Genomic DNA, 15572 nt, shown 5'->3' on the forward strand with positions numbered 1-15572 from the left:
GGTTAAACATACACAGATAACCTCTGAAGCTTGGGCTGGAACTGAAGAATCAATAAAGCATCAGTAGCTTTTAGTCAGTGTTATTAATCATTCCCAGTTACTTTTTTATAGAAGGTATTTGACTATGCTATTTGAAATACAATGTTTATTTGTAGAAACAGAGTGAGACTTTGTCAGTTTATGGCAAATAGGTTTTTTAACTATGCTATGTTTTATTTATAAAAGCAAAGTAAAGCAAAACAAAAAAACCGTACCCAAAACCGACCAAAGAAAATTGCTGTTACATTTTGTTAACATTCTATAAAGTTACCTTAGTCCAGGATTTGGCAGAACTCTGCAATTACAAGTTGTGTTCTCTGTAAAGTATTTCAGTTCTACACTGGGGAATGTGGCAACCTGCTTTCCAAAATGTAGAAATGTACCATCCTCATGTTTAGGAAGCTTTAGTTTTGCTTATAATTTATTTTTTTCTGAGAAACTTGCTGGTTTGGGTGTTCTAAAAGCAAGTTTGTCTTTTTTAGGAATTAAAACCTCAAAGCCATTACAACCATGGATATAGTGAGTCTCTTGGACGGAAAAGCCACATTGATGATTACAGCACTTGGGACATTGTTAAAGCCACACAGTAAGTTTATTTTTGAGCATTAGATTTGTCTGTGTCTGTATTAGTTAGAAACAGTAAAATGGATTCTATTGTTTATGTAAAGTGGAAGGTAAACTGTACTTGTCAATACAAGAGTGGAAAATTTCAGAAGTGATTACTGTTAGGACAAATTTATGAGCGAGCGTTGTATGAAAATGTATGGGAGGAATTATGGTAAGTTGTAAATATGGACGGTTGTAAGAGAGATTGTTGGAAGAGAGCGGGAGGTTTTCTTCCTGTTGGTACTAATGTTTATTTTCTGTAGGTGATGATTAAGAGGTAAGTAGGTAACATTTATATGCAAACATAGCAGTTTAATTGATTTATAGGGTAGGAAGACTGTGTCTCTGTAACTTGCTTCATTATCTCTGATTCTGCACTTTCAGTGCTGCTATGACACCAGTTTATTGCTGAAAAAGGATTGTAGGAGTAAACTGTGTGCAAATTTAGTAATTGTGTTCTTAATATACATGAATTGCACAAATTTGTTACACAGTAGTAACATACTAATTCACAAGACTTTCTGGAGTGTTGTCATGATGCTACTTGTTAGTTATTGTTTGCCATTCAGAAACCACTCGCTTTTCTGCAATGAGCTGATATGGAGATTGGTAAGATTTTTATTTTTAATGTATTGTTAATTTGAATGCTTAAACCATTATGTATCTTGCAGAGCTATTTGCCTTTTTCTTCTTAAAAGAAAATTTTTCTTTCCTTTTTTTCCTAAAAGACACCTCCCCTAATTGAAAGAAGCAGCTCTGCATGTGACATAGGCCCAGTTTAGGTTTAGGAAATATGTACTTTCCTTCACTTTTTGTTTTCAGTTGTAAAGAGTTTAGCTTCCTGAAACAGATGTGGACTGACTCTGCAATTGTTGCTCTAAATACTTTAATAGTAATACTACAACCTATAATACTCACATTAGGGGATTTTTAGAAGTTAAAATATTGGCACTGTATCAAACCAGCTGCTTCTTATAAAAGCATGAAAGTGTGGCAGCAGAAGTGGTTTTACACGTTACTTGCTTGTATTCTCATATGCTCACTGCGTATTTGAAAACATAAAACACCTTTCTCCCCATTAGCTCTCAAATTTAGACTGTACTTTCAGCTGAGTTGTTAGAGTTCTTTTCTGGTCTCCTCAAGCAAGAATCAATGGATCTGAGTTACTTTTTTGTTCCTTCGCAGTCATGATAAGATGTGATTTACACAGAGGATGACATCTCACCAAAGAGCATTACAGTTTCTTATCATAACCCTAACGGTTAATATTATAGGGAAGGGGGACTGTCAGCTTGAAGTTGTGGTATCCAGGCAACATTTCCCTGACTAGAGGGGAGAATTCACCTTTATTTTAAGTATTTACTAGAACATGAAAGACACTTTATATAAAATGTCTGTTATAAAGGGAAATATCTCTGAAATTTAAGGCAGAAAATAAACCCACCAAATATCATAAGGCTTGCAGTAAAGTAAATAATGCTACTAATATATTATGTCAGTGTTATTAAAAATATATACTTTTTCTACTAAAATGGTGTATTTACAGTTATAGAAATGTAACATACCATATGTATGTAAGAAAATAACTGATCTTATCCTCTACCTTTTGTCCTCAAAAATCAATACTCAGATTAAAATATCTGCTGACTTTCTTTACTTTTTAGTTCAGTGTTAATGTAATGATGCCATAAAAAGTTTTTGTAAAAAAGGGCCACTCAACAGTCTCCCAGAATAGTTCCCCCAAGCAGTTCAGTAAGTTCAATCAAAATATAGCAAAATACAATAAGGATCATTTTAAGTCTCTTGGTCTGGGTGGGTTTTTTTTCCCCAAGTCCAGCTTCTCCTGTGAAAGTAACTAGTTATGCAAGGTGATGATGAAAAAAAATGAGATGAGAACGTTCAAAACTCATTTATGTTTTATATATGCTATTCGGCTGTAGAATTATATTTTGAGATATTTTTATTGACACTGGATTACAGAGAAATAAAACAATGTTTGTAAAATAATGCATCTGATTTTATGTTTTCCAGCAAGGAAAAATAAGGGCTTGCAAACTCCACGTTTTCCCATAAGTATTCATATGTTGTTTCCTATCTGATTGAACTGTTTTGGTGTTTTATCTTCTTAATCTGTAGATTGGACACATTAAATTAACATGCTTATACACTAAGAGCTACAAATCTAATAGCCTCTTACAATCACATTAAGACTTTGTATAGAAAACAGTGGTTCAGCTAATTTTCTCATTGAAAGCAGCTTATCGGTATTGGTATTTTTTCCCCATGATGCTCCTCATAGGTTCTCCCACTGGGAGAAGTTTTCTCTCTGGGGCCCTAGGCATGCTTTATATAAAAAATAGTCTCTCTCTGTTTTTATTTTGCAGAAATATTTGCTGGAGTAAAAATCATAGTGTTTGGTTTTAGTACCTATGAATATGAGGAACACTTTTCACTGACTTTGTTATAAACATGTCCAAGAGCATCTAGGTAGCTTTAAAAGTAGTAGTGTCTCAACTCTTCATCTTGCAGATGTTAGAATATGTGTGTAATTTTCTGGCATCTTGTGTTTGGTTATGGCAAAATTGTTTCGTTCATAGAAAGTTTCACTGTGTTTCTGAAAGCAGAAGCAGGCCACTCATCTGTATTTGAAAAACTGTTTTCAAAGGAGCAATAAAAAAATCATCCATGCTTACCTTTGGTTTTATTCCTCTGTGATAATCAGTGTTCTTGCTGGAGCTCCAAGGGAAAGGAGTCTTGTCACAAAAGAGAAAAAAAATCATAAGTGATTTAGAAGTGAAATTTAATGGTGATATGTTGGATATGTTTATTTCTGTCTCGTTTGGCCGCAGTAGCCCTCCGTCATCCTAGGCGGGAGTCATTAACTTTTGATATGATGTCTTGGAAAGGGTACTGTGTTAACAACTTAAAGTTGCTGCTTCTGTTTTGTTTTAAATCTTTAAAACCATGAAACTGAGGAGAAGTAGCTAATGTTCACAGGTAGAAAGTATATGATGGGTTATCAGTAGGAGAACAAAATCTGAGATGTACTAATCATTGCATTGTATTCTTCAGTTCTGTTGAGAGTGAAGCCTTTGACTTGTAGTGAGCTTGAGCAAATTCTGAAAGTATGTTAAATAATGAATTATGATACCATTATGAACATGGATATTAAACATTAGTGATATTAACAAGTGCTTTTGTGACATCTGGAAGATTGATTCCTTGTGCTCAAGTGTTACGATTTCATTATTGCAAGATTAACTTTTCCATTAGTTTTATTCACGGAGATAATTTCATTCAAAATGAAGTCGTGTGCGTTGTGAAATAGTGCAGCATAAAATACGAAATATGCTGAATCTTACCAAGGAAAGAAATTATTGGATATATTTGAGAATAGCTTTTTTCATCACTGTTGCTCATCAGTCATAAGGTAACTGATTAAAAAAAAAGATATATTTGGAATAATCCAAATTGGTAAGGGTTAGCCAAAGGAAAGATTACTTTTGACTTCTTTCAGCTGCTTACAGAGGAGAGTGGGCAGACTATGACATAGGTACACATCCATTATTCCTGGTCACTTGTGCCCATGGGGTTTGATTATATTGCTGAAAGTGAAATGTACCTAAAGTTCATGTGGAAGAGTGGAACTTTTTTAACCACATTAGTAATATAGCCACAACTGTCCAGACAATTTAAGGCTTTGGAACATATTTAAAAGCCAAAGTTCTCATCTTTCAACATTGCTGTTAATGGTTCTTTAAGTGGCTCTTGAGTTATACCTTTTCTGTTGAAAACAAAAATGTCTTACTGTTTAACACAAAACCCCTTGCGAATGTGTTAAAGGCTTTGTTAGTATTTAACAACCATCATTCATGGGAATGAGATTTCAAAAGATAAAAAAGATCATTTTTCTGTTTATTTCACTTCCAGTTAAAACAGCTTTGATGTGAGTTACAATGATAAGACGAGGGAGTGAGCTCCTGGCTTACCTACTCTTTGTTGGCATGGTGATGTGCTCACTGTAGAGATATTCCTTCCTATTATTCTGGCCATATTTCATGTTAATCATGCAAAAAAGCTGGAAGCGTCTATGTGTTTGTAGACAAAAGATTAAAAAATGGATTGCGTATTTAAAATTACAGAAGGCAATAGGGTACTACTGTTTTTCAAAGTATTAAGGTCAGAATATCTTTAACGTGTGATGACAAATAAAATGATGCAGGTTAGTTACTGAAATAGCTCAGACTGTGATAGCAAAATGAGCTACCACAGTGGTATTTTTGCCGTGCAAGGACTAGTCCTATTTCTTTCAAGACAAGCTCAAAAATACGCTTTAATTATGCTACCTATCGATGTTTACAGCGTCACCCTCTAGAACGCTGAAATAGTCAGCATTTCAGATGCTGAAGTATTTGTTAGATTAATACATCGTGTCTTGTGAGGATTTGAATCTTTCCCTCCATGGCTCTTGAAGGGCATAGAGCCCTTTATAACAACATTACAAGCACCATTATGCTGAGTGTCTGAAATGGGTGACTTTGTCATTTTGTAACCTAACAGTGCATCATGAAGCTTTGGAAAAAGGCAAGGTGAAATCAGCTTCAGCAAATTGATGGAAGAAGACTGTAGTTGTATGTGAGAGAAGAATGCTGTGTTTCTAGGACAGAGCTCAAGAAACCATAACTGCTGCAGGTTCGGGGTTTTATTTAATTGTTGAGAGCCTGCTGTTTCCAGGAAGAGGAGCAAATTGTTGTAAATTCCTGGCTTTTTTTTGCCAGGCCAATTCTGTGTGTCAAGATCCTTGAGTCCTCTTGTGACAATTTAATAAACTGAAGATTCATTAAATTACACCTTGTGTTTTACATTGTTTGTAATCAGTTATGATTGAGTTCAAGATACCAAAATGAATTGCTAGGAACAGACAAACTGATGGTGACTTAAATTAAAAAATTACTATATACGTCACTCTCAGCATCACTTTTGGAAAGACTTTTGTTTCCCTGGAAAGGCTCTTCTGATGTATTGCAGAACTTCATGTTTTGTTCTGTGGCCAAGTAGTACTAAGTACTTGTGACTTGCAGTTTGCCTTCCAGTGGGTAGAATGGAAGTCTATGATGCTAAGCCCGAAGAAGGAGTCAATCAAAAGGGTAAAAGTGAGAACTTATGAGCAGAGATAAACAAAGTTTAATGCATAAAGCAAAAGCTGCACATGCAAGTAAAGCAAAACAAGGAATTCAGTCACCACTTCCCGTGGGTAGGTGGGTGTTCGGCCATGTCCATCACATGTAGTGGTTACTTGGGAGGGCAAGCACCTTGACTCTGAATGTCTCCTCTTCTTCCCTCAGCTTTTATTGCTGAGCACACTGTCGTGTAATATTGCATATCTCTTTGATCAGTTGGGGTCAGCTGTCCCAGCAGTGTCCCCTCCCAACTTCTTGTGCACCTCCAGCCTCTGCACCGACAGGGCAGAATGAGGAACAGCAAACGCCTTGACCGTGTGTCAAGCACCATTCAGCAATAGCTAAAATATTGGTATGTTAATCAACACTTTTACTCACAAATGTTGAACACAGCTACCTAGGAGCCACTGTGAAAAAGATTAACTTGATCCCAGCTGAAAGAAGTACATATAATGAAAATCCTAATTCGTTGCATGAAAGCTTTACGTGATTGCCTCTTACACTTCATAGGAAGTTAGCATTGTTGTATCCCTGTGTTCTTTGTATCTTTACAATAAGTTAGAATATTGTATTAATATAATTCCTACTTGTTGTGTAGTTCTACTTACTAAAGCAGGATAAGAGTCAGCTAATCAGCCTCAGGCAGTAGAATTTTTTTTTTTTCAGCTGGTGACTGTTAAATCTAATAGCAGGACTTTAAGTCAATAATTTCGTACATTTTGGCTTCAATTGGTAGTTTAAATGAAGGCAGCAGGCTTGTCTGCAGTAGGAAGGAGTGTCCTAACAGCTGACTGGAGTAGAACAGCTTGTCAACAAATGGTTGTTTTACCATTCTCTATGAATCCATTTCCAGGCTACCTTCAGATGCTCTAATATGCTAGTGTGATATTGTACCGTAATAAGATCAAAATTCGCTGTCCTGCTTTTGGAAGTATGTACTTTCCCATCTCTTCTACTGTCTCTTTTTTACTCCTTGTTCTTGTCTGACCTGCCTTTTGTAGTCTTAACCTGTTTCAGTGGCCCTTCCAACTGGGATGGGAAATCAGGAATGATACATAAGTGTTAAGCCACTTGTACAAGCACTCATCAGGCTACATTGCTCATGTAGGTTGGTACTTGGGAGATAGTGTGTCTGAAAGTTGGCTCAGTTTTCTTGGCAGTTATGTTTGTTTGAGTGTATGTGTCTTGTCTAGCTGGTTGCATATTTTTCAGTCATCGTAAACCAAACATCTTCTTTCCACTACCTCCAACTGATTAAAACCAAAGTTTTGCTGTCAGAATTATTCCCTACTGCTGCTTTTTTACTCAGTCTGAGGGACCAAATTTTACAGGTGTGGTGCCACTTGGTATGTACTGCACACAATAGTTTTTGTTCTGGTTTCCTGTAATGTTGGAAAAGATAATAGGCATGGCAGCAATTCCCAGCATTTTTCGTGATTTCTAGTGGAACTTACTTAAGAAATTGAAAACAATGCGATCTAAGTAGGCTAGTTATGTCTAGTATTCCTTTTTTAATAGTGTCCAACTAGTTTTTATGCTTCAAACCTGTGATACACTTGGAAAGCACTTGAGTTTTGTTGGATTGAGTCATTTGAGGATTCATTATGGGAACACTGACCAGATTGAGGTTGTATTCAAATGCATGAAAGAAAGAGTAAGAATGGCGACTACCCCAGGAAAAAGGTTTCTGCATCAGTTATGCAAGCTGATCAAGTGGAGCAGAAGGGCCTTGTCTAAGGCTGTTTCTTCTGCAGAAAGTAGAATGTAGAAACAGCACATGAAAATCTTAGTTAAATTTCAACTTTGAGAGGCTGTTAAAATTCTCCTTTAGCAGAAGTCAGATGTCACGAGGCACTGACCTTGATTTCAAGGCATACCCCCATGTCAGTCTTCTTGAGACTTGAGAAACCCTTATGGGTTGTGCAGATTTTGAAATGCAGTGTTTACTTGCTCTTCTGCATTGCTTTTATTGACACTAAAAAAAGGTGGCGAAACAGCGTAAACATCAAGACAAACATTATTTAATGTTGAAGTTACTCCTGCATGAGATGCCTAAGTGATGTTTATGCTTCCTGATTTGTTTCAACTTTAAAAATGTATGCAGAATTTTTTTTCAAATGACGGTAGATGACATTTAATAGTCTTCTTTAATGAAAGAATAAATTTCATAATAATATGAATTCTGAAGTGGTCTCAAGAAGAAAATGGTACTAACTTGTATTGGGAAGATCACTATTTGTTGTTTGAGAAGAAAAGTGGGAAATACTTGAGCTATTTGTGTTTGTAATTGACTTGATGATTTTACTTGTTGAATTTTAGGAAGATACTGTCAAATCAGCTGATTAAGCTTTTTTTTTTGTCTTCAAGAGCTGGAAAGGAAGTAAAACAGGGTGAGAGAAACACATGTAGTGGAGTTCCCAGGAACTGAAGAGTTATCTAAATTTGGTATAGTATTGATAGATATTTTGCCTTGCTCTGCAGTGCAGTTTGCTAGGGACACAAGTTTTCTGTAAAATCTTGAATTGATTAATGTAACTTCAGTGGAAGCTTCTTGTTGTAAGAGATTTGTAATCAAATAGAAACAGAAAGTAAATTTTCTTCTTCCTTTTTCTTCTGTTGAAAATTTTGTGTTGTGACCAAAAGCGTGATGTTTGACAAATGCGTTTTTATCTAAGGTGAGAGCTTTGACAAATGTTATTTTATTCTTGAAGGTATGGAATATATGAACGATGTAGAGAGTTGGTGGAAGCTGGATATGATGTACGACAACCAGACAAAGAAAACGTAACACTTCTCCACTGGGCTGCAATCAACAACAGGATAGATCTGGTGAAGTATGTATTACACTTTAAGTTAAACAAAAATTATTTGCATCCTTAAAAATCTTGATTTCTCTTTTTTAAGACAACTGAATGTCTTTAAATCTAATGTGTCTAATTTGTCCTTTTTCCTTGACAGTATGTCAGAGCTCTTGTCCCTTCTTGATGCATCTCTACCACTGTGACAGACAGCATTGCATTTTCTTCTTGCTGTTTACTAGAGTGCATGTGACTCTTGATGTGCTTAACTGTATCTAAAATTCCTTTCACCTGATGCAGTTCTTACAAACTTAAGTTCCTCTGTCTTTAGGGGATCTTGTTTATTTTGGTTTATGTAATTCACCATATTGTGCTCTCTCTCACTGTTTCTTTGCAAGACACTAGTTCATTTTTTTTCCTTAGAATGAAATTATTCTGTTGTGGTTTTGTTTTTTTTTTTTGTTTAAGCCTATCATATCTTTCCCCAAGTCCTCACTATTTCCCCATTATATGCAGTGGATAATTTCATTTAAAATGTTGGCTATTAAGCTTGGTACTACAGAGATAGAATATAAGTCGTCTGCTCTCATGATACAAGATCTCAGTGTCTTGCTTAGTGGGTATTGACTATGTAAGATCTTCCCAATTAAGTAGCTTAGCAGCTTGTCTGTTGAGAATGCAGGCTTGGAATTAGACTTCTCTTATTTTTAGTGTTTCTTCATCCCATCTATTGTGAAACATGAGATTCAGCATAGATAACAGTGAAACACATTGATAAGGAAAACTACTGAACCTTTTCATATTTCTGTAGGATCGGGGTTAAGTGTCAACAGCACAATTGTGTTTTCATCATGACACTGATCTATTAGTATCTCTTCAACTCAGTTTTGTAAGAATGTGAAAAATGGCCTTATATTTCTGCAGTTGCCTATTACCTGCATTTCTCCATCCCCTATGTTGAACTTTCTCCAGACAAGGATTTCTCTTCTACTTTTCCTGCTTCTAGCAGCAGTTACTGCATGCACTTTGATTCCACAAGCACTGAATGCAAGCTGGGGTAGTTTTCAAATGCCTGGCAAAGACTTAGTGATCTTAATGCGGAGATCAGTGGAAGTATTTTCTTCTTAAGGCAACCTCGTATCAAATCTGCTTGCTTTGAATGTAAGTAGCTTGCTTAAATAGGGCTTGCATACCTGGTGTCTTCTGGTGGAAGCTTAGATGAATCACCGAGAGTAGAACTGCCCAGTTCTTTCTTTGTTCAGGGGCATTCTCACTGAGCACAAAATTCCTTCTGCAAGATGTGCTTAGACAAGGAGATTAAGTTCTCAGTCTGATTTTGCAACAAATCTCACCCTTTATGTGTACTGAAACTGAAATGCAGTGATAAATCTCAACTTAGTCTAAGATCGTGCTTAAAGAAACATAAAATGTTATTTCAATGCACCATCTGGCAGGAGATTGTCGCCTTGTCTTTTTCCAGTTGTCAAACTGCAAGTTCTTCCATCTAAATAAAACCTACTAACCAGTGTGGTTCTACTGCTCGGCAGAATCTGAACATATTCTGCGTTTCTGCAAGGACCAGTGTTTGAATGAAGGCAATCTGTTTAGTGTTCACCTCCCTGTGAGTGGCTGTCACATCAGAGAAATGAATCCAAGCTTTGACTGTGAATTTCTCTGTGCTGTCTTTTTATCTGAACAAGATTTCCTTTGGAACTCCTTTCCAAGGGGGACTAAATAGTTTCTCAGTGTCTTTTTCAAATATGTTTGTTGGTAACTGATACTTCATTCTAACAAAACTACATTATCTCTTTAGCTTACATGTGCTCTGTGTTTTCACCTATATGGGACCAAGACTTTGACAAAATATTTGGTTGTTCTCATGGAGAAATCCAGAGAGATGTTGAAGTTTTGTTCTTTTAGTATTGGACACCAGAGGAGTGGACTGTCCTGCATTTATCAGAGCAGATCTTGTTTGTCATACAAACAGATTTTTACCTTGGCAAATCTGATGAAGTACTCGATTGTGTCTGATGTCTCTAAAGCAACTGTATAAAAGAACTTTTACTTTAGATGTTTTTAGTGTGGACATGTATAGTTAATGCATTCTTCTGCTCCTAAAGGTTCCTATAAGGGCTATTTTTGAAATTTCACTCTCTGAATCAATAAGCATTAAAGAAAATTAAGATAGTTGCTTAAGAATAATGTTTTTCAAGTTGTTCTATTTGTTGACCTTTTTCTTGCCATGTCTTGAAACACTTAAAGGAATTTGAGATGCCAGAAACTCAGCACTGAGGATTTGAAGGATAACTTGTTGAGGGCAGGAGTGCAGTGTTCATATATACCTGACAGATAGTTTCAAAGTAGAAAGTCTGTAGGCACAGGTACTTGAAATGTGCAAGCACTTTAGAATCTGTACCTAATACTTTTCAAAGGTTCATTCAGTGGTGAATGAAAAACTAGAAGCCTTCTGGGAAGGCCTGTATTTAGAAACATTGATTTCTTTCTAAAGCGTGCATTTTCTTTCACAAAGGAAAAGTAATATTGCCAGTTTAGTGTCTCAGATAAAACAGTAAGGAAAACAGTTCACAGAAACAGTACAAATGACTGTGACTATGAGTTATTGCAGTTAAAAATGGGTAACTTCTTTTACTCCTACAGGTAGCTCACCTTTTTATAAATCCTCACAGAATCAGAGGATATGCTATGTTGGAAGGGACCCTTAAGGATCATCAAGTCCAACCCTTAGCCCTGCACAGGACCATCCCCAGGAGTCACACCATGTGCCTGACAGTATCATCCAAATGCTTCTTGAACTCTGTCAGGCTTGGTGCTGTGACCACTTCCCTGGGGAGCAGATTCCACACAATTTCAGGGTCAGCTGCGAGTTGATCATTCTTGCACTCATGGTCCTCCAGCTCAGGGTGCTGAGACTCCCTTGGTCTGTCTTCTGTGTTGAAGGCAGAGGCAAATAAAGCATTAAACACCTCTGCCTTGTCTCTGTCCCTGTTTGTGAGGTGACCATCCTCATCCTGTAATGGGCCAATAGTATTTCAATACTGCCTGTTGCCATTACTGTATTTGAAAAAACTCTTTTTATTGTTCCCCACATTTCTGCCCAGCTTCAACTGTTGAGCTTTGGCCTCACAAATTTTCTCCCTGCAGCAGCAAGCAGCATCTCTGAATTCTTCCCATATCACTTGACCTGGCTTCCACTGGGCATACATCTTTCTTTTTTGCCTTATTTCCAAGAGACGATCTCTGCTCAGCCAAGCTGGCCTTCTGCCTCGTCTGCTTGACTTCTGACATTTGGGAATTGCCTGCTCCTGTGCCTTTGCACCTTCAAACATCAAGAGGTGATGTTTGAAAAGTGACCAGCACTGATATTCTTGAGGGGAAAGTAATTTCTAGCCCATCATTTTGAAATATTTTTAAAATACTTGGATGGTTTTTGTCCTTTGATTAATAACAGTTGAGAAGTATGTACAAATCTTAGTCCTTTGGCAAATGTGTAACTTAAGTGTGATCTCTGGGACCAATGAATTCAGCAGGACCATTCCAGTGATGACACAAGATGCAAGTCTAATGGTATATACTTTTGCCATTTAGCCAGAATGCTCTAAAAATTATCGTCTTCTAGCAGCATATTCTTTACCAGTAATTCAGAGTTCTATTTAATGCAACAGACCCTAAATATTTAAGAAGAAATAGTTTATTAAATACTTTTGTGGTAGCACAGTTTGTACTACTTTATATAGCAATTATTCTGTTTTACATTAGAATCAAACTAGGAAATAGCATCATATTTAAAATGCAGTAGGAGGCATCCCTGCTCTCCCAACCCATATAAGAAAGGCAAAAGGAAGGTTATATGAAGACAAGAATAAGTTCTGGTCTTCTGGTCTCTTAACTGCCTGTTTTGCGTAACATCAAACATGCTTACTGTGTGTCCTTTCAATTTAACCAAGACAAGCAATAATGTTTATTATTTGTATTATTCCAGATACTATATATCAAAGGGTGCTATCGTTGATCAGCTTGGAGGAGATTTGAATTCTACCCCACTTCACTGGGCAACAAGGTGGGAAAAAGTCTTCTGAAATTTTCTTCTCTGTTTCTTTGCTTAACATGTAATCTGCTACTGATAGTTTTATGAAATTGCTATATTTTTGGAAATACTTTGTACTAGAATTAATTCAGTCTTTGATAACTGAGCTCACTGTGAATGTGGTATGTTTGAGCCAAGGGAGCTTTCAGCATAATGTTCAGTTTTTGTCTTATCTCTTTCTGATGTAAAGGAAGATGATTGCTATGATAGGAAAACAAGTAAAATCAGAGTCTGTAGGCACCTTGGCTTACTCTTACTTTGGAGATCTTATTTTTGTCAAGTCTTCTGAAGTCCAGCAACACTTCTGCAGATGGGTCTTTGGATGATTTTTTTGTGACATTGTCCTTGCAGTGTTCTATTTTTTTTTAAGATGTACTTAAAATCTGATTTATTATGTACAAGATGGTCAGAGATGATGAATGGCTAGAAGAATTGAAGACAGCCTTTGAGCAGTCCTGCTCCTTCAGACAACCACCTAAAAATAGACAGGAAAGAAACACTATCCATATTAATATTTTTACCTGTAGATGGCAAAAGGAGACTTAGAAAATTAACTTTTAGAAGATTCAGTATATCAAAAGAATGTGTTTACTAAAGATGAGGAATGCTTGTTAGCTTCCATTAAAGATTTTAGCATCTATATTTCTTTTTGTTACAGATCACACTCTGTGATTCTGTGTTGACAGCACAAAAGCTTGATTAAATTTCCTGGTGTTCATTTATACCTGAAATCTGTTGCTCTGTGAAGCACTGTCTGAAGCTGCTTCTGTCAAATAGAAGAGATCTTTTTGCTCATCTCAGGAACTGTGTGCTGACAGTTAGGCATCGTGTCTAAAAGAAGGATATTCCCATGCTCATTATGGCAAAAAGATGCTTAAGCTTTTAATGTAGTGTGGAAGAAATGTAGACCTTCAGTTTTCCTGGTTTTTTCCTACTTTTTGTTTCACTACAGTTTTCAATAATAGAAAGATAAACCACAAGCCCCACAAAAAAGTGAGTAGCTAGCCAATTTGACATCTCTTAAAATAGCACGTTTCAAAGGTGGGTTGGAAGAAGTTACAGTAGACTAGATCTAAACTATGTAGACTAGATCTAAACTATAAGTTGGGTTTTTTGTTAGTTGTCTTTTTTGCTATACAGTACACTTAAGCAAATGGCATGTGATGAATGCATTGTCTGCATAGAATTTGCTCATATAAATGAATTTGCTTGCTCTGTTGGAGAATCAGATCATTACAATTGTTGTTTTGAAAGTATGAGTTAAAGTGCAGGAGCTCTGGTAGTGTAATTACTGCTAAACATACTTGTTGTATTCCAGTATTCAAATTTCAATAGTTTTTCTGTATATAGTTATTCAGTTGTTTGTTTTTTGTGTTTTGTTACGTTTAGACAGGGTCACTTATCCATGGTTGTACAGCTGATGAAATATGGGGCAGATCCGTCGCTAATTGATGGAGAAGGATGTAGCTGTATTCATTTGGCTGCCCAGTTTGGACATACTTCGATTGTTGCTTACCTGATAGCAAAGGGACAGGTAAATTTTAAGTAATATCATATTTAAATAGATTCTACTCAGATTTAGAGTAGGAAAACAATTGAAACATTCAGGAAATGCAAAATATTTGCCTGAATAAATATAAAACTAATTCCATGTCCTTTATTGTAGACTACAGTGTTGATGTGCCACCTACTAAATTAATTTCCTCTAACAGTGGTCTGAGTACTTTGGCTTTAATTCACACTTGTCAAGTGTAGTATATGGAAATTCTAGCAGTTATTCTTTTACCATTCTTTATTTCTAATTAATTTAATCTTTAGTTGTAACTCTGACAATGATAGGAAGTATTGTAGAATTCTTCTCAGAATCATCAGTTATACATGGATAAAGAATCTAGTGACGCATAAGTCAACAACTTTTAATTTATTGCTGTTTTCCTAATTACTTGCATGTATAAATAGAAATGAAATCAAACAACTCCAAACCTTCTTACTACCCTCATATTACTGCTAGAGCTGTAAAGTGTGCATATAATGTGTATTCATTACTGTTCCTGTTGTGTCCCATCTGTCATTCTGTCTGCTCAAAAAGTTGTTCATGTTTTTGCTACTCATCCTGCACTGTAATTTGTTGATTTACTCACCTGTAGGTATGTGCCTGAAGCACAAACTTGATTTACTGTGTAAACCATACAGAAAAGTCAAAGCCCTCCTCTTATGACTATCGTACTAATGCTGTTCGCACTTCTGTATTCTGCATATTTTCTCAAATACCAAGTGAGATACGATCCAATGAGTCACGTAGAATATGAAATCAGTGGGTTTGGTCTGTGTAAAACAAATACTAAATTTGCTGTGGAAAATTATGCCTGTACCTGTGAAAACCCCCAAGCTGTTGCTCCGTGCAGTATTCAGTTTGTATCTGATAACCGTTTGGTAAAACGGTATTTAGTGTATGATAGAGACTAAGCTAGGCAAAACAAGAGTCTGATCCTATTTTGTGTAATTGCTGTTTTGTGAGAAATAATGATTGGAGAGGAACGTGTTTTCATGAGGAACAAGTTTTGTATTTTCTTCACAAATTACATATAATTGTATGTGGGTTTTATGTTACTAGAAACATCTTGCTGATATTATACAAGTACAAACTTGTTTAAAGCATAGTGTTGATGAAGTATTAATGGCCTTTAAAGTGTTCTACTCTGATTATGAAATCTCCCTGTAAATGGTGTTTGTCCTCATGTTTATATACAGATTTGCCCAACTTATTCGAGCTTATAATACTTCAGTGCAAAAGAAGCTGTGTGTCTTTACATGAGTACATACACAGAGACACAAAAATTGCCT

The 15572-nt window shown here is 36.2% G+C and overlaps 1 protein-coding gene across 3 annotated transcripts in view; it reads left to right on the forward strand.

The window, feature by feature from the left end:
* The window catches only part of ZDHHC17 (zinc finger DHHC-type palmitoyltransferase 17), a 68726-nt gene that overhangs the window by 17831 nt on the left and 35323 nt on the right, over positions 1–15572 (forward strand). For all 3 annotated transcript variants that reach the window (XR_004357125.1, XM_032688154.1, XM_032688155.1), the window contains exons 2-5: positions 522–625; positions 8537–8659; positions 12624–12701; positions 14118–14262. Coding sequence is in view for 2 of the 3 variants with exons in the window: in XM_032688154.1 (XP_032544045.1) it covers positions 522–625; positions 8537–8659; positions 12624–12701; positions 14118–14262 (450 nt within the window). In the remaining variant the exon portion in view is untranslated. The remainder of the gene's footprint in view (positions 1–521; positions 626–8536; positions 8660–12623; positions 12702–14117; positions 14263–15572) is intronic.

This window comes from Chiroxiphia lanceolata, chromosome 5, assembly GCF_009829145.1.
Source record: "Chiroxiphia lanceolata isolate bChiLan1 chromosome 5, bChiLan1.pri, whole genome shotgun sequence".
Lineage (NCBI taxonomy): Eukaryota > Metazoa > Chordata > Aves > Passeriformes > Pipridae > Chiroxiphia > Chiroxiphia lanceolata.